Consider the following 24,994-nt stretch of genomic DNA (forward strand, 5'->3'; position numbering starts at 1 on the left):
CAAACTAAACTTTACCCAGTCACAACATTTGCTATATATAGGCACTACAAAATGCAACACACATTTAGAAGTCCGTCACAATTATGAATCCACCCCTTATAAAAGAGTGCACTCGTTCCCACTATGGGAATATGATCTTTATCAAACTAAAAAGACCACAAGAAAGTGGCAGCCCATCAGGCACCAAATGTTAGATTGTAATAGGTAGTTCATTAATGTAAAGCATGCTGAATAAAACTACTTTATAATTAATTCTGCAGTGTAAAATTGGCAATTTTCCCTCCTCTCATTACAGAATACCTTTCAGAATGTTTTGGAAACTACTAGTCTATGCCAGGACTAGCATATCATAAACTGTAAAGAATGGCACAAATGACCAATACAGAACTAATGTAACAACTCAAGTGATCTAGTAAATCAAGCTGATTATTGCAAAACAGTTGTAGTGGACCTCTGTGCTGTTACTTTGGTTGTAGGCAATGATTCACCAAACAATTAGATTTGAAAACAAACTCATAGGTGGCTCCCTTCTTCACGACCCAGAGGAATGTCATTTCCACAAACCACACTACATCATGTCACATTTCCTGTCCTGTGTGTACCCATCTGCTTTTTCAATTTCTTGGATCATCATTTTGAAGATTTCCACTGTAGTCTGAAAGAGAAAAGCAATTCAATAATATTTAACACTTTAATATTGCCTGCTCTCAAGGGTAACAGTGTTTAAATACTATGGCACAGAGATGCCAAACATAGGACAGTGGATGGCTGCCCCTCGCCTTTTGATTTAAAAGTTAGCTCTATAGCTCTCAGTATTGTGCCACTGGTTCACATCCAAAGCACAAGTTTTGAATTGTACATGCGATGTAACCTACATGTCACAATACAGGAACAGATACGGATTTGGGCCATTTCATACCCATCTGTACAACAGTGGTTCTGCTGGGAAACTACCAAAACCTACCACCAATTCACTTCGGCTGTGTAAGTATAACATTTCACCTCAATATCAGCAGTCATGAGCAGCTAACTGCTAAATTCACCTCTGTGCAGCACTTGTTCAGCTCCCTTCAGAAGGCAATGGTCGAAATGCAGAGTTCATAGAATCGTAGAAAGTTTAAGGCACAGAAAGGACACTTAGCCCATTGTGTCTGCACCAGCCGAAAAATGAGCCACCCAGCCTAATCCCATTTTCCAGCATTTGGTCCGCAGTCCTGCGGGTTACGGCACTTGAGGTGCACATCCAGACACCTTTTAAATGAGTTGAGGGTTTCTGCCTCTACTGCCTTTTCAGGCAGTGAGTTCCAGACCCTAATAACCCACTAGGTGAAAACATTGTCCTCATCTCCCCTCTAATCTTTCTACTCATCATTTTAAATCTGTGCCCCCTAGACACTGACCTCTCTGCTAAAGTATGTAGGTCCTTCCTATCCACTATATCCAGGCCCCTCAAGTCGCCCCTCAGCCTCCTCTGTTCCAAGGTGAACAACCCTAGCGTATCAAATCTTTCCTCATAGCTGCAATTTTCCAGTCCTGGCAACATCCTCATTAATCTCTTCTGTACCCTCTAATGCAATTACATCCTTTCTGTAATGAGATGACCAGAACTGCACACAGTACTCAAATTGTGGCCTAATGTAATGCAGTGAAGTGTAGACAATTGTAGTGTTCTATATAGTTCCAACATAATCCCCCTGCTCTTATATTCTCTGCCTCGGCTAATGAATGAAAGGACCCCATATGCCTTCTTAAATCATCTTACCGACCTGTCTTGCTACCTTCAGGCATCTGTGGACATTCACTCATAAAGTCCCTCACTTCCTCTACACCTTTCAGTATCCTGCCTTTTATTGTGTAATCCTTTGTCTTGTTTGACCTCCCCAAATGCATCACCTCACACTTCTCTGGGCTGAATTCCATTTGTCACTTTCCTGCCCACCTGGCTAGTCCGTTGATATCTTCCTGCAGTTGACAGCAATCCTCCTCACTATCAACTGTGCGGCCAATTTCTGAGTCATCTGCAAACTTCTTGATCATTCCCCCTATGTTTACATCCAAATCATTAATATATACCACAAAAAGCAGGGGACCTAGTACTGAGCCCTTGGGAACCCCACTGGAAACATGGAAAATTACCTAACCCACAATAAACCCACCTGGCCCCATGACCAAGAACATTTAAAAGAAAAAACATTGGACAAGAAAAGTCCATTTAGCACGTCAATCTGAAGTTACAAGATAAAGGTGTTTGCGAGCACAAGTAAACTAACAACATACACCATGGAAACAGATGGAGTTCGGTTGGGGCTGGTCCAATAATATTAGACCCCAAGGCTGAACTGTTAACAGTGGACAAAGATCTTCCAACAAAAGACCAGCTGGTCTTCCAAAAGGCTAGGCTGTTCCTATTGCATCCACACGTTTCCCCCCAACATCAAATCACACACGCTACTCAGTACTGTGAGATGTCAAGTGTATTATTCTGTTGCTAAAATGGAGCTGTGGTTGAGCTCACCTGTCCCTTTAAGGCACAACTTTCTAATCGCTGAATCTGAGATGAACCAGAGTTCAATTGCTGGTTGGTGAGAGGTTTACAGGAGGGAAGCTGTGCATAAAATGTCCAGCTCCAGGTCAGAAGTAAAAAAAACAGCCTGAAAAGACTTTTTTTCTGCATTTTTATAATCCTTTTGACACTTTTAAGGGCAACAGATGCTCTCCAAATTTTAATACAGATTAATGTAAACAGCATAGGAAGTGAAAAGACCAGTGTTAACAACCATTCTGAACATGGTCACAGCAATATGAGCTTGATGGTCAATCGCAAAAGGCTAGTATCCAGGTGCAGCAAGTAATTAGGAAAGCTGATAGAATATTATCGTTTATTGTAAGAGGAATTGAATGCAAAAGTTGACAGGGTATGCTTCAGTTATACAGGGCATTGGTGAGACCACATCTGGAGTACTGTGTTCAGTATCGGGTTCCTTATTTAAGGATGGATGTAAATGCATTAGCAGTTCAGAAAGGTTTACTAAACTAATAGCAGGAATGGGCAGGTTATCTTATGAGGAAAGACAAGGCAGCTAGGCTTGTATCTGCTGGAGATTAGAAGAGCAAGAGGCGAGTTGATTGAAACATAAAAGATCCTGAAGAGTCGATGTGGAGAGGATGTTTCCTCTTGTGGGAGAATCTAGAACTAGGGGTCACTGTTTAAAAATAAGGTGTTGCCCATTTAAGACAGAGATGAGAAGGAATTTTTCTTTCAGCGGGTGGTGAGTCTTTGGAACTTCCCTCCTCAAAAGACAGTGGAAGCAGAGTCTTTGAATGCTTTCAAGGCAGAGGTAGATCAACTCTTGATTAACAAGGGGTGAAGGGTTACCGGGGGTAGGCAGGAGGTTACAGTCAGATCAGCCATGATCTTATTGAATGGCAGAGCATGCTCGAAGGACCAGGTGGCCTACTCCTGGGGAGGCGGTGGCATAATGGCATCATCACTGACTACTATTCCAGAGACCCAGGGCAATGCTCTAGGGACCCGGGTTCGAACCCCACCATGGCAGATGGTGAAATTTGAATTCAATATAAAAAAAAAATCTGGAATTCAAAGTCTGATGACAACCATGAAACCATTGCCAATTATTGTAAAAACCCATCTGGTTCACTAATGTCCTTTTAGGGCAGGAAATCTGCCATCCTTACCTGGTCTGGCCTACAGGTGACTCCAGACCCACAGCAATGTGGTTGACTCTTAAATGCCCTCTGAGCGAGGGCAATTAATGCTGGCCTAGCCCACGATGCCCACATCCAATGAACAAATAACAAAAAATGCTCCTACTCTTAGTTCGTATGGTGTCATAGCCCACTCAAAACTGTTTGGGATCAACTTTTATGAATCCATGCACAATTTCAAATTGACAACTGTCTGCACATAAAAGCTTTTAATGTCTTGTTGATGTAGAAACAGAGGTATTGTGGACCAGAGCACTAAAAGTGGAGATGCAATTGATAATTCTGGACTACTGCAATTGTCAGGTAATGCTTAGTTTTGCTTGATGTTTAAGAACTCAGCAGTTAAAGAAGTTTAATTCTTTCAATTGGGCATCCAAGAGAATTTCCCAATCAAGGATGCACAGAGTGCATTTGTCCTGTACTCAAAAAAGGCCCTAAAAATGATGCATCTGGGAACAGTAGACATGTCAAGGTGGATAAACAAAATACTTTAAAAGAAAACCTCTTTTGGGGGTGGGGGGGGGGGGTGGTGGAGAGGCGCGGAGTAACTGCATTGCAGAGCTTCTACCACGTGTAGTTCAGCACACTCCAGTTTCCCATACATTTATGATTGTGCCCCAAGGTTACCAGATAGATTTAAAGTGAAAATGTGGGGAACAGTCTCATGGACACTGGTCTGGAATCCATGAATCCAAACTAAAACAGCACCTGCATAAAAGTAGTTTTCGATCTAAACACCCTTGCTAATCTGCCACTATATTGCCACCTTTGGGGAATGGGAACATGCAGGCTATCAATTTTTCTCTCCTTAGTCACTTACATCATTCTGTTTTGCTGAGGATTCCAAGAATGCAGCCCCCCAGGAATCTGCAAGTTTTTTCCCTTCTTCAGTCTGCACCACCCTATGGAAAGAGGAGTAAATGACAATGTAAACCAATGCAATTCTTCTTCAGAAAGAATGGCTTTGTTCAAGGGTTTTTCTTAAATTTAAAAAACAAAAAACACACCCAGTTTATGCAAAGAAAAAAATGTTTGGGAGTTTCAGTTAGGTCATACAATTGGAAGCATTTACTTCCTCCATCCCCACAAAAACATCTCCCCTCTTTTCCCAAAGACTGATTGCTGTTAGTGTACAGGTTTACAAGTTCGAAACAACATAACTGGCAATTCACACACGGACTCAAACAAATGTTAGGAATACATGCTGGGGGAAGAGGAAAAGAACACACAGGTAAACCACACTTAGCAACAAGGTAGTATCAGGAGCTGGAACCCTGGCTGATTCTGCCTCTTCCCTAACCTTGGAAGCATAAAAGGCCAGTTGTAACCACACCCTCCTCCCCCAGCTAACTCAATGCAGACCAATGATAAAACCAGAGAACTTCCCAGTCTATATGAGTTAATACAACATTATATGATTACATATTGCTCTGGAAACATTTATAACATTACAGTTATAGGTAACCACCATATCTTATCAACAGCTCCAGACAACGGATGCTAGTCGGTTTCGTATCCGTACAAGCCAACCATCCGCAGACAGTCAATGACTTGCAGTCCAGTGCGTTCACGTTTTTGGTCTGCCATAACATCAATGCCCACTCCATTGTGGTCTTGTTCAACGATGCACCCATGTTGGCCTTGTTGCAGATCAGTTATGCAGTATATATCAAACTACCATGATGTCGGATAGACTTGGGCAGGAAACCACCAGATTACGTCCAGGTATCAGAATCGTCAATGGAGGGCATCAATAACCTACTTGATGAAGGGTATAGTTGACGCATGGACCTGAAGTAATGCAGTTTGACTGACGAGTATGGGTAACCAACAGAAGTCACTAGCCAAGTGTGCAAGGAATAGCCCTTGTCCTAAGATTGGTGCAAGATAAAAGCATCATGGCAGCTGCTAGGAAAGTGGGCATACAGCAGCATGATTTGCTCCTGGTGATCATATATCAGCTGCACCTGGTGATCATATATCAGTTGCACATTAATGGAGTGGAAGCCCTCACAATTCATGAAAGCAGGAGTTTACATGGAGCACCCACATGGATGCAGCCAATGACACCCTGGACTTGGTGAATCTTGTATTCTATGCAAATCCAGAGCTCTATCCTGCTGTTTCTGGAAGTCAAATGAGGCAAATGAAAACATTTGCTCTATGGCATCAGTCACCTAAACGAAAGCATGAGCTACAAGATTGACTGATGTTGCCGAAATCCCCTCTGTCGCCAGAGACAAAGACGTTCAGAGCTACAGTGACCTTGACTGCAAAAAGCAATGTTGTACTCTGTGACAATTAGTTGCAGGTTTTGTTGCAAGGCAACAACTCAGACAACCTCCTCAGAGGATTGAAGCCTTCATATGGACTGCTCCTCAGAGAGCTGCAGGTATGTTGTTCAGAGACCAGAGACTAAATTGGGAGGGTAAAGATCCCTGCAAGCATGCCTCCATCAATTTTGCTCTCCCTCCACCTGCTCACTTCTTACGTTGCAGTGAAATTCCCAGAAGGATTCCCCCATGAAAAAATAAATGCAATGCTACAAACCCCTCAAGAGTTCAGAACATTATAAAGTGACAAGCACTGTGAAATTGTGCAAGCAGGAAGAAAAAAAACAGAACTATTGAATGCAAGCAAAATGTCTGCAGTTTTACCCCAGAGGAGATCCCTTAATTTAAATATATCAGTGGAAATGGCTGCCTCTTGACCACTACGTTTCGTGGGTGGGATTAGGAACTGATGGTAGAAATAAAAACAGTTTTGGGGGAAGTGTGGCTGTGCATGTGTCATCAGACCCCAATTTCCATTTATTAATAAGGGCTCTGCCTGTTTTGTGCAGGAGATCCAGGTCAAGATTGGTCTGAAAATCAAACAGGCAGACAAACAGCAGATATGTCAGCACTACAATTCTGCTCCAGATTTCGATCCCACTAACACTGCTTTTAGACACAAATTAGACATTTGAGTTACAAAATCATCCATTGTGCCCATCTCCATAGTCCCATTACCTGGCATATTTCCTATATGCTTTTACATTTTTTCTTTTTTTTTTAAATTAAAAAACATTTTTAAAAAACTATTCTGGATTCTGATTCCAGCACTGTTTCTGGTTGGACATTTTATCTTAACTTCTAATCTCTTCCTTTGTTCTTTTTGGCCATCTCAAATTTCTACCCCTAGTTACCCACCAGTGTAACCTTCAGATAACAGTACAGTTTATCAGCACCTAGCAGATCTCCACTAGACGTTAAGCTTAACTTTCTTTGTTGTAATGAAAGGAGTCCCACTTCCTGATAAGAGGGAATAGTTTTAAGGAATGGCTAGTGAATCTCATTTGCACACTCCATGGTCTTTACATCATTTCTGAAATAAGGCACCTAAAACTGGCCACAATCTTTTAACTGTTCCCTTCAGAAAGTTGACCTGAACTATTAACTGTTTCTCCACAGATGCTGCAAGACCTGAGTATTTCCAGCATTTTCTGTCTTTATTTCAGTTTTCCAACATCTCGAATTACTGCTTTCCATTCTCTATTCTTTAACCAACTTCCTATTCACACTACCACATTCCCTAGAATGCTGTGTACCTCAATTTTAAAAAGCTATATGACATCTTATTTAATACCATTTGGAAATCCATATAACATTCAGCTCAATTCCTTTCACAATAGAGTCTAATTTCTTCAAATAACTCAAATTTGTCACATGTCTGGCCTTTAACAAAATCCATGTTCGTTGTTGTCCACAATTAACCCAAGATTTATAGACTACCATCAATTTCATCCCATATTAAGGCCTCTACAAGCTTGTCCATCAAAGTTAAGCTGAAAGGTCTACAGCTACCTGGTTTATCCTTTTTTGACAGAGGCATTACACTGGCAAACCTTCAGTCCAGTAGCACAACTTCCACATCAAAGGATATTTGAAGGATCGTGGTCAGAGCCTCAACTTTTTTCCACTCTGACTTCCCTCAGTATTTCAGAATCCATTGCTTCAAGGTCTGATGCCTATTTTATTTGGAGTTTCAGCAAATTTTCTTTTTAAAACATTACTATCTAATTGTATCCAATTACTCCACCTCCTTATCTTGTACCCAATAATTTCCCCTACCATGCTCTTTGTTTAAAGAAAAAGGTAGAATATTCATTTAACATTGCTGCCATTCCTTTATCCTCAATGGGAAGATTTCCTCTTTTTTTTTCTCCCCAATTAATTTGCAGGGTCTGAGTGGTATTGGCAAAGCCAGCATTTATTACCCATCCTTACCTTCAAGAGGCAGTGGTGAGTCATCATCTTGAATGGCTGCAGTCCATATGAAGGTGCTCCCACAGTGCTGTTAAGTCAGGAGCACCAGGACTTTAACCCAGCGACAGTGAAGGAACGGCGATATAGTTCCAAGTTAAGGTGGTAAGTGGCTTGGAGAAGAACTTGCAAGCAGTGGTGTTCCCATGCGTCTGCTGCCCTTGTCTTTCTAGGTGGTAGAGGTCGCAGGTTTGGAAGGTGCCATTGAAGGAGGCTTGGTGAATTGCTGCAGTGCATCTTGTAGATGGTGTACACTGCTGCCACTGTACACCGGTGGTGGAGGGAGTGAAAGTTTATGGTGGTGGGTAGGGAGGCAGTCAAGAGTACTGCTTTGTCCTGGTTGGTGTTGAGCTTCAAGTGTTGTTGCAGCTGCACATCCAGGCAAGTGGAAAGTATTTCATCAATGACATGTGTCTTGTAGAGGAGTGGGGTGTTTGGGAGAGTCAGAAGGTGAGCCACTTCCTGCAGAATATCCAGTCTCTGATCTCAGTCACTTAAGTGGTTAGTCCAGTTTAGTCTCTAATTATTGGTAACCACCAGAATGGGATGACATTGGGTAATGTCCTACCCCTTCATGCTTATAAAGCCCTTTATTACTTTCTCTATATATCTTTCATACCACCTCTTTCCCTTTCTAATCTACTTTGTTTCTTCTCTATTCAGCTTGATTTTTTTTTGCAGTTCTCCCTCACTCTGGTATCATTATCTTTCACTATTCTCTCTTCCCCTTTTTTTGATTTTTCCTAGATATTTCCCTACCTTTCCATTACCTACATCCCTCACTTCATTCTCTAGAACTAGATCAAACACAAGACTAAAAAAAAAGTGTGTTCTAAACATATTATTCTATTCTTTGCCACTCATTACTTTTGTTCCAGTCTACCTTGGGATAATTAAAGTCACATTAGCATAGCGAGACTTCACATAGAAAACAGGGCTACTAAACAAGTAAAACTGCATACCTTTGTTTTGAAAGATCTCTCTTATTTGCAACAAGCACTGTTGGTATTCTAAAGGATGGAGAGAAAAGAACAAACAGTAGTTTTGTCTGCAATATGAAAAATCAAATGAAGCATCAGAATAGTAATTTTCTTCTTCAGAGACCAGTACACCCAAGTCTGCAATAGCCCATACTAATTCCCACATTTGCTCATCTGTAGGAACCCTATATTTTCTTTTGCTAAAACTTGGATAACAGAAGCCTCTCAGTACCAGCTAATGAACAACTCTGTTCAAAAGTACACATATTCAATTAATGTCAAGTTGAAATCAAGTATAAATTTATTGTAGCGTTTGTGATGTACTTACCACACTTCCATTTTGAGACTATAGCGTGCAGCAGCCAAGCACTTCAACACTGGAGAGCATTACCAGCTGCAATACCACTCAATGCTGTATTAATATCACAGAACCCCTTAAAGAAATGGTTCAGTAATATTGGCCAAGGCTCCTGGTGTTATGAAAGCCACCCCATGTAAATTATGAGCAGATTCCACAGTCCAAAAACAACTGCATCAGCTTGCTTTTACATATGAAGTTGTTTTAAGACATCATTGATTCAAGCTATTTAATAGCTGGCAAGATACACGCTGATCAGGAAATAAAACAACACAGAATAACCATCACTGGCATGTCATAGAGGTCTACAGCACAGAAAAAGGCCCTTCAGCCCATCGAGTCTGTACTGGTCAAACAAGTACCTAACTATTCTAATCCCATTTTCCAGCACTAGGCCCATAGCCTTGTATGCCATAGCATTGCAAGTGCATATCCAAATACTTCTTAAATGTTATGAGGGTTTCTGCCTCTACCACCCTTTCAGGTAGTGAGTTCCAGATTCCCACCACCCTCTGGGTGAAAAAATTCCTCCTCACATCCCCTCTAAACCTCCTGCCCCTTACCTTAAATCTATGCCCCCTGGTTATTAATCCCTCCACCAAGGGGAAAAGTCTACCCTATCTATGCCCCTCAATTTTATACACCTCAATCATGTCCCCCCTTAATCTCCTCTGCCCCAGGGAAAATAACCCCAGTCTATCCAATCTCTCCTCAGAACTAAAACTCTCCAACCCAGGCAACATCTTGGTAAACCTCCTCTGCACCCTCTCCAGTGCAATCACATCCTTCCTATAATGCGGATTCCACAGCTGCATGCAATACTCTAGCTGTGGCCTAACCAGCGTTTTATACAGTTCCAGCATAACCTCCCTGCTATTATGTTCTATACCTCAGCTAATAAAGGCTAAGTATCCCATATGCCTTCTCAACCACCTTATCTACCTATCCCACTATCTTAAGGGACCAGTGGACATGTACACCAAGGTCTCTCTGATCCTCGGTACTTCCCAGGGTCCTACCATTCATCGTGTATTGCCGTGCCTTGTTTGTCCTGCCCAAGTGCATCACCTCACACTTATCCGGATTAAATTCCATTTGCCACTGATCAGCCCATCTACATCCTCCTGTAATCCAAGGCTATTCTCCTCACTATTTACCACCCCACCAATTTTCGTGTCATCCGCAAACTTACTGATCAACCCTCCTACATTCAAGTCTAAATCGTTTATATATACCACAGACAGCAAGGGACCCAACACCGATCCCTGTGGAGCCCCACTAGACACAGGCATCCAGTCACAAAAACACCCCTCGACCATCACCCTCTGCTTCCTGCCACTCAGCCAATTCTGGATCCAATTTGCCAAATTGGATCCCATGGGCTCTTACCTTCGTTATTAGTCTCCCATGTGGGACCTTATCAAAAGCCTTGCTGAAGTCCAAGTATACTATGTCAAATGCATTGCCCTCATCTACACACCTGGTCACCTCTTTGAAAAATTCAATCAAATTGGTCAGACAAGACCTCCCCTTAACAAAACCATGCTGACTGTCCTTGATTAATCCCTACCTCTCCAAGTGTAGATTAATTCTGTCCCTCAGAATTGCTTCCAATAGTTTCCCCACCACTAAGGTTAGACTGACTGGCCTGCAGTTCCCTGGTTGGTTGCCTGCAAAACGCAGGAATTTCTGGTAGTAGCAGTGCTGTCTCATTTACCTTTCAGCATTACAATGTAAATTGGCAATATACCTTTAAAACAGCCATTAAGAACTCTAAGAATTCTACATTTCCTAGGTTTCTAAGTCTCTGATCTGGCTCAAGATTCAAGTCAAAAGTCCCAAAGTGAAATAAAGAACAGACTGCAGCAATACAATTGCCTAAAAGAACTGCTTAGTGCAAGTAGTCCATTCAACACCCGAGATTGGAGAATTGAGGCTTTTGATTTCAGGTCATAATGGTAATCCATTAACTATAGGTTGACAAAGTTCAATTTCCCCTTCGCCAGCTCCAAGATTCAAAGTTCAATGGTAGCTAATAGGCAGATTTACATTTTGGAGAGAGAATTGAAAGTAAAACAGTGGTAATCTATAATATTTTTCAATTGTACATACTCCAATTTGGCCTTACATCTTGTCTACATTGATCAAAATATCTCAGCTACTTCCATGCACGGAAGGCACAAGTCAGTGAATGCAAGAAAGTATCTACTTACATGCATGTCCTCACTACTCACCTGCACATCTGGCAAATACACGGACGTTCAAGAGGTGGAGCATAATGCGGAGATGATGGCCGGCTGAGGGTTGAATAAATTATAATTATTAACATTACTGACACTTAAAGATTTCTTCCTTCTGAATCATTCCTTCCAGTTGACAGTGATTGTAGCTTGTACTGAGTAGGCCAACATACCTATCGAAAACAGACATCATCTTGCACTGACAAATCATTACTATATCACTGTCACCCTTACCAGACAGAAGGAAAAAAGCCATGCAACGTACAGACAAACTGTTATGTTGCATCTGTCCACTCCGTTTGTATGAGCTGCATTAATAGCATGCATTTATCAGCATCATTAAAAACACTTGCATACATTTTTCATGCCCTACTCTAATAAAGTGATATTAAAGAACAGTTAAATGCATTCTGCACCCATTCCCTCATGCATAATGTTCATTTAAGCTATTTAAAAAGCCATCAAGTCTCTGAACCAGAATAACTGGTATTTTTAGGGTTCAAAAACCTGTTGTGGCCACTTTAAATCTAGAGGTTTCCAACTACGGTCATGGTCACACATTACAAAAGGAATTGCATTTTCCCCTCTTCACTCATTTTGTCAAAGTTTGATGAATGTGATGGTTAATCCTTTAAAGAAGCATGGCAACATTTTACACTGTACAAGAATGGCATCCAATGAAATGCTCTGAATGCCACAATACTTAGGGTCACTGAGTTCAAGAGAGGCTCTGTAAATCAGGGTTAATTTGTTCTAGGCTATGGTCTGGGGGAAATGTGCACCAGAGTTTTGTTCTGTAATTATACATGAGAACACTATGACCTGGAAGTTCCCCTCCAAGCCACTCACCATCCTGGCTTGGAAATATATCACCGTTCCTTCACTGTTGCTGGGTCAAAATCCTGGAACACTCTCCCTAACAGCACTGTGGGTGTACCTACACCACATGGACTACAGCTGTTTAAGGCGGCAGCTCACTAAGGGCAATTAGGGGTGGGCAACAAATGCTGCCCTAGCCAGCAAAGCCCACATCCCATAAATGATTTTTTTTTTTTTTAAAAAGTGTGTTCACAATCTGATAATCACCTGTTGGCTTCTACCTGAAGAAGCTGCTTACTTTTATAGTCCACTCAAAATATTTTGCAGCCACAAAATGTTTTTGTGCATCACAAGCAAGCCAAATCACTCCTGATCTCTACTATTACAGACGGAAGCCACAATGACCTGTGCTGGATCGAGTGTGGAGAGTATAACAGAAACTGTAGGAAGGTTTATTTAAACAGTACAATCTTTTAAAGTATCATAGCTGAAAAACAGAGATACTCAAATCCTAGTATTTATTAGGCACCCCATAGACAAAGACAACAATTAACATTTAATTAAGTGTTTCCCACCCATCTCTCCTGAAGGTACTGAATTACTCTCCCATATGTTCCATGGGCACCAGTCACCCTCCAGTATCTTGCCCAAGTGGATGTTCTTCACGTGCAAGCTTAAAAAATGAGGGACGATAAGCTTGTCGGCTGTAGGAGAATCACAATCAAGCCAGACCCAACATGCTATACACATGCTAATGGAGATTATTAGATAGCCAAGAAAAATGAGAATCCTTATTTTTCTCCTCCATTACCTAGGGAATCCATATCGTTGCCTAAGCTGAAACCAAGAACCTTCTAGTCTGTATGGTTCAATCACACACCACCGTTCCCAACTGAGCCATGATCCATTCCACAGCCCTCCTCCACCACCATCCAATTGTTGACACCTTATTTCTGGTCCCAGCAGTTACCACATGATTTATAACTCCCTCTACTCAGGCACTATCTTCCTTTCAAACCTGTCATCATCACCCCTTCCTCAAAAATCCACCCTTGATCCATCTATCCCCTTCAACTGTTGCCTAGTTTCTCGCTTCCCCTCCTTGTACAAGATCCTTTAACAGATCATCACCTTCCAGCTGCATGTTCACTTATCCCAGAACCCCCTGTCCAAATCCCTTCAATTTGATTTCCACCCTGCCCACAGCACCAAGACCACAAAATCATGAACAATATCCTCCCCGACTCTGAAACCATATCTCCTCAATCTCACCAACATTCAACACATGCTACCCTCCTCCATGGAGCTTCCTCACGTGGTCCCACTTCTGTGCATCACAATACAACTAGCACACCTCCGGGAATGGCTTCTTCTAGATTCCTTACATGGTTGCCTCATGAGTTTCCACCAAGGATCCAGCCTTGTTCCCCTCTTCAATATCCCGCACTGACATCATCTATAGACACAAGGTCAGCTTCCACACTGATCCAACACCCAGCTCTGCTTCTCCCACCCCTCTTCTCAACTTGAAAACCCTTTCCACAATGTCAGATTGCCTGACCGACACGGAGAGCCAGAATTTTACAATGGAACAACAAGGCGACTTAAGGCACGATTTTAGGGTACCTGCCAAAAACTCTGCAAGTTTGCTACCAACTCAATTGTCCTTCTGGCTACTCTCATTTAAGATGAAACAAACTCCATGCAACCTTTGCTTACTGTTTCACTCAGAGCTGAAATTAAAATCCCAAAATTTTATTCACTACAAATTATGCTTACTCCACTCTTCCATGACCTTACCTCTACTGAAACCCTCATTCATGCTTTCATCAATTCTATACTTGCTTGGGAGTCTATAAAGTGAAATTTTAGGCATAGGACAAGCATGCTTTTTATTATATACAGGCCCACTTAGGGCAGAAGGTATTAGATTCAGAATTAAAATATCACAAGCCACTGAACTTTTGAACTGAAGCTTAAAGCACCAGGAGTTTAATTACCCGTCTTGGTGTTAATAACCCTCTGATAAACATACAAAAACTTTGTAAAATTCCAGCCACTAACCATTGAGATATTGTGGCTTCTCCCAGTCTATCAATTCTCAGGATATAGAAGATGTGTGACATCTTTACGATAGCCGGCTGTTATGTCAAGGTGCAGAGACTGAATGGCATTCCCTTCACAGGAAGAAATCTTTGTGTAAACATCAATGATTTAGCTATTTGTTTTATAGCTCCAATTAGTTCCTGAAGCACAGCATTTAATGGTGGGAAAAGGACATAATGCAGAATTGTTTGCTGCAAAAACAATCTTACAAGGTCAACATCTGTGAAAGGAATGTAACAGTTGATAAGGAAAGATTCATTCCTTCAATTAAATAGAAGGCCTTTTCTCAGCTCATTAATTTACCCTAAATGTTTTCTTTCCTTTAGGAAAATGATGTACCTGGCAAAGGCAGAAGTCACGTGGGCTGTAGTTTAAGGTCTTAAAAAGAGAAGCAGGTTTTTTTAAAAATCCATTCATGGGAAATGGACATCGCTGGCTGGGCCAGCATTTATGGCCATCCCTAATTGTCCTTGAGAACTGAGTGGCTTGCTAGGCCATTTAAGAGTCAACCACATTGCTGTGGGTCTGGAGTCACACGTAGGCCAGACCAGGTAAATGCGGCAGATTTTCTTCCCTAAAGGACATCGGTGAACAAGATGGGCTTTACGACAATCAACAATGATTTCATGGTCATCATTAGACTTTTAATTATTGCATTCCCATTGCATATTCCCATTGCCAAGTGCACTCACTCTGTATCTGCCACTACAGTAGATGCAGTGGTTAAGTGACCCATTGCAGAATGTAATCTGCTGGGCAGAGTCAGGTGTATGCAGGACCACTACTCAAATAAACCAGAAAAATATTACAAAAATCACCAATACTCACTGGATTTTTCCCACCATATCCAGCAGTTTACTGCGAATTGCTTTAATCACTTCAAAACTGCAACAAAGAAATCCAAAAGGCAGACATCAGCAACAAAAAAAATCACAGATTTCAAAGTAGCTACTACTGTCATCCACGAGTAATCAGTGCATAAAATCCTTTCCATCCTTTCCCACCTCCAATGGCTTAGGACCAATAATCCTTTCAGATTGAAGAATTACGCAATGCCTCACTTAAGTCAGTCAAATTATTCTTCTCCTCCAGAGCAGGTAAACACAAGGTTTGATCATCAGCCTGTACCAAGTTTGCCAACAGCCACCAGGCAGACAGGGGGAGGTGCCCACTCCCTATCCAGTTTAGTGACTCAACCTAGAATGCATTTGGGGCATGCCCGCAGCAGGCTCAACCACAATGGATCCCAAAGTCAAATAGTCTACCAACTCACTATTGAAACTTTGGATTAAGAATGGGCACATGGCTAAGGTCACTGGAGGAGAATTAAAAGCTTGCCATGGGTTAGGTTTATTTATAAACTAGCCCCGCTGCAGAGGATTTCAAGTTCTGAAATTTCTAACAATTTAGCACACTCATATTCAGTTCATGCATTTGAGAGTTATACAAAATGACACAACTGAAAAAACATTAAGGGAGATTAAAATATTAAAATTAACATGTAGATATATAACTCTAGAATGATATTGCTCTGGCATTTTTGTTCTCTTGCCTCCTTTATCCCATGAATTAATAGGCTTGGAGAAGCCACATTATCACTAATTAAAGTTGAAGCCCAAGATCAGCCATGATCGTATTGAATGGTGGAGCAGGCTCGACAGGCCATATGGTCTACTCCTGCTCCTATTTCATACTGTTGTGTTCTAGCTGCTACTCCTGTTGAGATCAGATCAGCACAGCCTAAGAATTGTCCTATTTCACACTATATGGTTCGGTGGTACAATGAGCAGTGTATTTACCCTCTGAGCCACAAGGGCACCTATCCATTTAAAAAAAACAGCCCAATGTGTTGAAGGGCTAAATGATGAATTGTTGTAAGCCAGGTATCCTTTTATTTCAAAAGACGAGTCCAAATCAGACTATATAGATGTATGGTGGAGCAGAGAGAGCTTTATTTTGCATTGGACCTGCACTATAAATGCCCACATAAACTGAAATAAGTCAAGTATCAACTTCCATCAAAATCAAGGTTTCTTCGGTTCCTTAAATGATGTGCTTAAATCTAAGATTAACCGATTTGTTAAAAATTAGAATTACTTCCATCTAGTTCTGAGTCATTTAACACGGATTACTCACCTCTTCATTGAGGTTACAGAGTAAACCAAAACATAGCCGTGAACATCCACAGTGTGGGACCGGCTGAATATAGAGTATTCGTCCTAAAAGCAGAAACACAAAAAAAAAACGTAAGAGAAGAAAATGAAACTTCAGTTAGGGTGTCAAGCAAGTGAAATGTGGTTCAAACCAAAAAAAAGAGGCAACACAAACCAGGTACTGAAAGGCTGAAAACAAGCAAGCCTTTTCAGGATGATAGGCACATTCCTACAACATGCTAAGTACACAGGAAAATCTATCACATTCCATTTTCCAAACCTGATGCTAGCCCACACATCAAATTGCAGTGTCCAGCTCAATGGAGTACTGCAGAGTACTTAACTTGGAAAATTTGGTGATGAGGGATAGGTGCTGTTCAGGTCATTTACAAAGCAGCGGTCTAAGTGAGGGTGGAGACAGCAAGACCCGGTGAATAGCTTTTAAGTGTTTCTAATAGTTGTGAAAGTAAAGGCACGGTAGGGAACCTCAGCCCCGAGGACTACACATCCTATGCCACATGGGAAATCCTGGATGCTTCTCGTGGCCTAGGCCACCACATTTGCAGGAAGTATCACCAGCTAGAGCTTTGTGACTGGAAGGCTGTTTCTAGTGGAAAACAGTCTTTTATGGTATATATCAATGATTTGGACTTGAACATAGCAGGTAAGATTAAGATGTTTGCAGACAATACAAAAATTAGGCATGCAGTTGACAGTCAGGACTGCAGGAAGATATCAATGGACTGGTCAGGTGGGTGGAACAGTGGCAAATGGAGTTCAAACCGGAAAAGCACGAAGCAATGCATTTGGGGAAGGCAAACAAGACAAGAGAACACACAATAAGTGGTAGGATACTGAGAAATGTAAAAGAACAGAGGGACCTTGGAGTGCATGTCCACATATCCCTGAAGGTGGCAGCACAGGTAGATAAGGTGGCCTTTATTAGCAAAGGCATAGAGTGTAAGGGCTGGGAGGTTATGCTGGAACAGTATAAAACACTAGTTAGGCTACAGCTGGAGTACCAGGTGCAGTTCTGGTCACCACAATATAGGAAAGATGTGATTGCACCAGAGAGGGTAGATAGGAGATTTACAAGGATGCTGCCTGGACTGGAGAATTTTAGTTATGAGGAAAGATTGGATAAACTAGAGCTGCTTTCTTTGGAAGAGTGGAGGCTGAGGGGCAATCTAATTGAAGTCTGTAAAATTGAGATAGAGGAAGGACCTATTCTCCTTGGCTGAGAGGTCCATGACCAGGAGGCATAGATTTAGGGCAAGAGGTAGGAGGTTTAAAGGGGATTCGAGGGCACCTTTATTTACTCCAAAGGTGATGGGGATCCGGAACTCTCTGCCTGAAAGTATGGTAGAGGCAAAAACCTGCATTAAATTTAAAAAGTACTTAGATATGCACTTAAAACGCCGTAACCTACAAGGCCAAGAGATGGAAAGTGGGATTAGGCTGGATGGCTACTTGTTGGCCAGCAACACACACAATGGGCCAAATGGCCTCCTTCCGTGCTATAAAATTCTATGATTCGAGCTCTCACCTGCCCAGCAGTATCCACCAGTTGCAGATAGAAGTCTTGTCCAGCAAAGTTTATAGTTTTATTAAAAGCTGCAAAATAGTTGAAAAAAACCCATGAATAGGAGAAAGTAGGCATATATTTAAAAGATGGGTTACATCCTGTGCTTGATAGCTGCACTTTGTTCTACCAATAAACCTGCAAATAAGGTATAGTATTTCAGCATGATTGACTCAAAGATCAGTCAAATGCAGACAACAGATAACACAGCAGTAGTTTAGTCTCTGGAGTAACACAAGAAGGTATCAACTGATATTGAAAAGGGGCCCAAGGCTGTACTGAGGATCACATGTATCTGGTCAGTTTTAAATTTGCAGAAGACAGTCCAAAATTAGATTGGGAGATTGCAAATTCATGGATAGTACTGTGGTCTTTTGTCACATCCACACGTCTTCATAAAAGTAAATTACAAAAGCATCACTTGCAAGCAGCACCTACAAGCTATCAGCTATGTCTCAGTGGGTAGCGCTGTTGCCAGATTCAAGTTCAAGACCCACCCTAAGAGACTTGAGCACATAGGCTGACACTCCAATGCATTACCGAGGGAGCATTGCATTGTCGAAATGCAATCTTTCAGATGAGACTTTGAACCACGTGTTGCATTCTCAGGTAGATGGAAAAGACCCCATGACAAGACTAGGAGATCTCACCAGTGTCCTGGCCAATATTTATCCCTCAAGCTACACCTAAAACAAATTATTTGGTCATCATCACAGTGCTGTGTGCAAAATGGCTGCCACAAGTCTTACAACGGTGACTACATTTCAAAAGGGTTTCATTGGTTGTAAAGCACTTGAGATGTCTCAGTTGTGAAAGGCGCTAAATAATTGCAAGTTCTTTCTTTGATCAACATACAAGGCGATGTTGGATGGTTGGGAGAAATGGTTTTTGATTCATGGAGCACTGGCATCAGTACTGGAGCAAGTGGGAGTTGTACTGTTGGGGTGGCCTTCACCTGAACCATGCTGAGAGCAGTGTTCTGGTAAGTCATATAACTAGGGCGTAGGGAGGGCTTTATACTAAATGGTGGGAGGAAGGGGTCACGTGAGAGGAGATGTGGTAAATCAAAGGGAAACAACAAGGTCACAGAGCAGGGTAGCAATTTGGGTAATCATAACCAGATTGTGGCAGGAAGGCACAGAGCATACAAAAAGTGCACTAGCAGATATGGCCAGAGATTGCAAAAATGGTAAAAAGACAGTGTTAAAAGCTCTGTATCAGAATACATGCAGCATTTGTAACAAATTGGATGAATTGTTGGCACAGATAGAAATAAATATGTATGGCCTGATGGCCATTACAGAAGCGTGGTTTCAAGGTGACCAAGGCTGGGGCCTGAATATTGAAGGTACTTGACATTTTGAGAAGTCAGGAAGATAGGAAAAGGCGGTGGGGTAGCTCTGTGAATTAAGGATGTAATTCGTACAGTAATGAAAGATTGCCTTAGCTCAAAGAGCACCATGTGACATCAGTTTGCATAGCGATAAGAAATAGGAAAAGTAAGAGGTCATTTGTGGAAGTAGTTTATAGGCCCACTAACAGTGGTTACATGGTAGGACAGGGTATACAGGAAGAAATAAATGGGATGACTTTAATCTACATGTGGATTGGGCAAATCAGATTGGCATAGGTATCCTGGGAAATTAGTTCCTAAGAGTGTATTCGAGACAATTTCTTAGAATAGTATGTTCTACAGCCAACCAGGGAGCAGGCTACTGTAGACCTGGTAATGTGCAATGAGACAGGATTAATCAATAACCTCATGGTAAAGGACGCTCTAGATGACAGCAATCATAACATGATAGAATTTCACATTCAGTTTGAAGGGGAGAAGTGTGGGTCTAAAACTAGTGTTTTAAACCTAAATAAAGGCAATTATAAGGGTATGAAGGAAGAAAAGGCACTAAAGTGAACTGAGAAACTAAGTTAAAAAGGTAGGATTGCAGTGATGCAGTGACAGACTTTTAAGGAGATATTTAATAACTCTCAGCAAAGATTTATCCCAGTGAGAAAGAAAGGATGCATCATTCATGGCTGAATGAGGAAGTTAAGGATAGTATCAAATTGAAAGAAACACTCTACAAATCTGCAAAGATTAGTGGTAGGTCAGAAGATTGGTTGAATTTTAAGAACCAGAAAAAAAAATGAAGTGGGAGAAAGTAGAGCAAGCTAGAAAGCTCTAGTAATATAAAAAAAACAAATAGTAAGAGTTTCTACAAGTATTTAAATAGGAAGAGATTAACTCTTGATTGATTGATTAAGTATTGATCCTCTGGAGGGATAGTCTGGGGAATTGACAATGACAAACAAGGCAACAGTGGAGGTGTTGAACAGGTATTTTGTGTCTGTCTTCACTGTAGAAGACTTAGAAAACCTCCCAAAAATATTTGAAAATCAAAAGGTGTAAGGTCAGGAGGAACTTTAAAACAATCACCATCACCAGGGAAAAGATGCTGGAAAAACTATTAGACCTTAAGGCTGACAAGTCCCTAGGACCAGATGGCCAGCATCCTAGGGTCTTCAAAGAAGTGGATGCAGAGATAGTAAGGGCATTGGTTATAATCTTCTAAGATTCCTTAGATTCTGGAAGGGTCCCAGTGGATTGGAAAATAGCAAATACAACACCTTTATTCAAGAAAGGAGGAAGACAGAATAAAGGAAACTATAGGCCAGTTAGTCAAACATCTGTCATAGGGAAATTGCTATAATCCATTATTAAGCAGGTTACAAGATACTTAGGAAATCATTATGGGATCAGGCAGAGTCAACATGGCTTTGTGAAAAGGAAATAGTGTTTAACTAATTTATTAGAGTTTTTTGAGGAAGTAACAAGCAAGGTGGATAAAGGGGAACCAGGTGTGTACTTGGATTTCCCCAAGGCATTTGATAAGATGCCACATCAAAGGTTACTACACAAGATAAGAGCACATGGTGTAGGGGGTAATATATTAGCTAATCAATACTCTATGCTAACAGAAGCAGGGAGTGGGGATAAATAGGTCTTTTTCAGGTTGGCAAGCTGCAACTAGTGGAGTGCCACAAGGATCAGTGTTGAGGTCTCAACTATTTACAATCTATATCAATGACTTGAATGAAGGAACCAAATGTATGGTAGCTAAATTTGCTGATGACACCAAGATAGGCAGGAAGTAAATTGTCAACAGATGGTAAAGAGTCTACAAAGGGGTGTAGATAGGTTAAGTGAGTGGGAAGAAAATTGCCAGCTGGAGTCTAATGTGGAAAAATGTGAACATGTGAACTTGCCCAGCAGAAGGAAGAATAGAAAAGCAGTATATATTTAAATGGAGAGACACTGCAGAACTCAGTTATACAGAGGAATCTGGGTGTCCTCACATACTAATTTTCTAATTCATGTACAAGTGCAGCAAGTGATTAGGAAGGCAAATGGAATGTTAGTGTTTTTTGCAAGAGGAATGAAATGTAAAGGGAGGGAAGTTAGTTTTACTGCAGCTGTACAGGGCCTTGGTGAGACCACATCTAGAATAGTGTATGCAGTTTTGGTCTCCTTACTTGAAAAAAAGATATAATTACATTAGATGCAGTTCAGAGAAGGTTCACTCAACTCATTCCTGGGATGAAGGGCTTATCCTATGAAGAAAGGTTGAACAGGTTGGGCCTATACTCATTGGAGTTTAGGAGAACGAGAGAAGATCCTGAGATGACTTGATTGGGTGATACCCGGAGGATATTTGTTCTTGTGGGGTAGACTAGAACCAGGGAACACAGTTTAAGACTGAGATGAGGAGAATATTTTCCCCTCAGAGTATCATTAGCCTATGGAATTCTCCCCCAGAGAGCAGTGGAGGCTGGGTCATTGAATTTATTGAAGGCTGTTAGACAGATTTTTGATAGACAAGGGAGTCAAGGCTATTGGTGGGGGGGGGGGGTTGCAGACAGGAAAGTGAAATTGAGACCACAACCAGATCAGCCGTGATCTTAAAGAATGGCAGAGCAGGCTCAACAGGCCGAACAGCCCACTCCTGCTACTAAGTTCGATGTCCTATGTCCCTAACTCAATGTTTGATAGTTTCTGCATTACTCTTGCCTGAAGGGCATCTATTTCTTAAAATACACAGAAGCAGTTCAGTCCCACAAACACCCTATGAGTCAAAAAGGTCGCAGAATTGGTGTTCAGATCAGTTTGTGATAATCTGTTCCCATAAAGAAGGGGAAGGACACTGGTCGAGGACAGGTTCTGGATTTGTGTTGATGTCCCCGTAGTCAGATAGCCTGCCTTCACTGTCTAGGTCCACACATGAATTAGGATCACATGGGCAACATACCAGACAGAGACCAGAAGCACCCTCAGCATTGGTCAACATCTTCAGGGGCGGGGCAGAGGAGAAAAAACTGCCAATACAGTCCCAATCTGTGTTCACTCCAAACTTGCTTAGTCACCTTGTGAGGTCCTCAATGCTTAGTGATCTTTACAGCACCTCAACAAAGACCATACTTACTATTCTCAATTGTAGGGTCATAGCAATCGATGAATTGTCCTTCTACAAATTGGATTGTCAATGATGACTTTCCTACAAAAAGGAGTTTACAAAGTAATATATTTTAGAATGACAAAAATCTTTTAACATTTGTTGAAAAGGTAACATTAAAGCACACGGACTGCACTTACATTATTTTTCATTAAAAAGGAGCCTACATAACAAGCACTACATTCAAAGTGATTCACTTTAAGACAAATCGCCTAAGAAATACAAGGTTTTTCCATTTAAAAAGCACATGGGCGTGTGCTAATTATTTTAAAACCATGTTAAGTTTTAAAAGATCATTTTTTTGTCAACATACGAACCTCTCTTCCTACCGCTCCCTCCCCCCACCCCCCAACTAAAAGAGCGTAAGGGGCGCTTTTCCCTTTCAATGGCCAAGGGAATTATACTTATCGAACGGCTTCCAGCACAAAAACCAGTTTAAAATAATCTCACTTTAAAAATCACTGCGACTAGGGATCTAGTGGGAGATAACAGTCGCCAGTAAATATGATTCCAGTTACAATTCATCCACAACTGTAACTGGGCAACAGGAGCAAGAAAGGACACGTTCTCAGGCAACTCTGAACCGTTTCAAAAAAATGTAGCGGGACTGGAATTTTCTCCCCAAATTACAGGCTAACTTTTCATTCTGGTAAAAGAAAACTCCTTGAAAGGGGGGGGTAAATGTAGTGGGACTGGAATTTTTCCCCAAATTACAGGCTAACTTTTCATTCTGGTAAAAGAAAACTCCTTGAAAGGGGGGGGTAAATGTAGTGGGACTGGAATTTTTCCCCAAATTACAGGCTAACTTTTCATTCTGGTAAAAGAAAACTCCTTGAAAGGGGGGGGTAAATGTAGTGGGACTGGAATTTTTCCCCAAATTACAGGCTAACTTTTCATTCTGGTAAAAGAAAACTCCTTGAAAGGTTGGGGGGGGGGGGGGGTGAAATTTAGTGGGACTGGAATTTTCTCCCCAAATTACAGGCTAACTTTTCATTCTGGTAAAAGAAAACTCCTTGAAGGGGAGGGGGGGGCGGTAAATGTAGTGGGGCTGAGTTCAACAATGGGGAGAGGAAGGGTGCAGTCGAACATGGAGGCAGTGGTGAGAATGGTCTAGTCTAAACAAACAGGACCACCGAGCTTCTCCATTGGTGAAACAAATGCATTCCTTTCTACCCTGAATTTCAAGAAACAATATATTTTACAAGATTTACAGGCAGCGGATTCAATTACAAGCACCCATGAAAACTAATGGAATAAAAAAAAAACACGACTGTACTAACAAAGACCATTGTTTCTGGCTAGCAATATTTGACTGCATTTAGAATAACATAATATTCAGAAGAAAATAATAGTGGAAACTTTGCAACCACGCGGCGTCTCCATGGAGACGTCGAATCCCCTCGAGACCCCCCCCCCAAGAAAAAACATAGAAAATCAAAAACACTCACCAACTGATCTATATCCCAGCACTGCAATCTTCCGAAACTTTAGAGGAGCCATTTATAGACGATTAGCTAGATTTTTATATCTATATCGAGTTTTGAATTACCCGGGCTTGTATCAGTCACGTGACCGGCTCGTTTCCACCTCCTTCGGGAAAGAGCGTCGGAGCGACTGAGGTGCTTTTTATCAGGTTCCCTCTTCCCGCGGCTAGTTACGAAAGCTTTCCTTCCGCTTTGCGACAACTACCCCTCTTTTTCCCTCACAGCAACCTTATTTAAAAAAAAACAAACAAAAAAAATCCCCCCCCCCCCCCAACAAATCCCTTCACGCACTTTACGGCAGCGCCGTAAAGCATCGGTCCACCCGCGCCACCTCCTGGGGAGATCTCACAGAGCAAGCGCGCGCTCGGGATGTGTGAAGAATCCTCCGTCTTTATTTAAAGTCCTCTCACCATGCCCCCAAAAGTGGTTAAAGTCCAGTTACTGTCGATACACAGACAATTTAAGTTCGTTTTTTGGAGGCATATCTGTAAAGTCTGCAGAGAAGTGGGGTACAACTCTGTGCATTTTGAAACCAGGTTTAAAAAAATGTATATTTCACCTCTTTTCTATTTTTACTCTGTTGAAGAGTCATTCGGACTCGAAACATTAATTGTGTTCCTCTCCACAGATGCTGTCAGACCTACTGAGTTTTTTCAGGTATTTTTGTTTTTGTTCTAGATTTCCAGCATCCGCAGTATTTTGCTTTTAAAAAAATCTTTAATGAAATCCCTTGG

At 41.5% G+C, this 24,994-nt stretch overlaps 1 protein-coding gene across 1 annotated transcript; it reads right to left on the minus strand.

The window, feature by feature from the left end:
* Positions 1 to 503: 503 nt before the first annotated feature.
* On the minus strand, positions 504 to 24,340 carry LOC144672604 (GTP-binding protein Rheb-like). Its single transcript, XM_078534425.1, has 8 exons — positions 24,225 to 24,340; positions 22,747 to 22,818; positions 18,233 to 18,300; positions 16,670 to 16,752; positions 15,362 to 15,418; positions 8,993 to 9,040; positions 4,547 to 4,628; positions 504 to 655 (listed from the first exon to the last, which is right to left on the minus strand). Exons 1-8 carry the CDS (start codon positions 24,274 to 24,276, stop codon positions 569 to 571), a joined length of 549 nt encoding a protein of 182 aa, XP_078390551.1. The 5' UTR covers positions 24,277 to 24,340; the 3' UTR covers positions 504 to 568.
* Between the last annotated feature and the right edge of the window lie 654 nt (positions 24,341 to 24,994).

Source organism: Cetorhinus maximus, chromosome X (assembly GCF_964194155.1).
Source record: "Cetorhinus maximus chromosome X, sCetMax3.hap1.1, whole genome shotgun sequence".
Taxonomy (NCBI): domain Eukaryota; kingdom Metazoa; phylum Chordata; class Chondrichthyes; order Lamniformes; family Cetorhinidae; genus Cetorhinus; species Cetorhinus maximus.

Coding starts and splice junctions, on each gene's coding strand:
- LOC144672604 (XM_078534425.1), bottom strand. CDS start 24,276: ATGGCTCCTCTAAAGTTTCGGAAGATTGCAGTGCTGGGATATAGATCA. Junction 18,301..22,746: donor TGACCCTACAATTGAGAATA/GTAAGTATGGTC, acceptor ACTATTTTGCAG/CTTTTAATAAAACTATAAAC. Junction 9,041..15,361: donor GATATGGTGGGAAAAATCCA/GTGAGTATTGGT, acceptor TCCATCCTTTAG/AATACCAACAGTGCTTGTTG.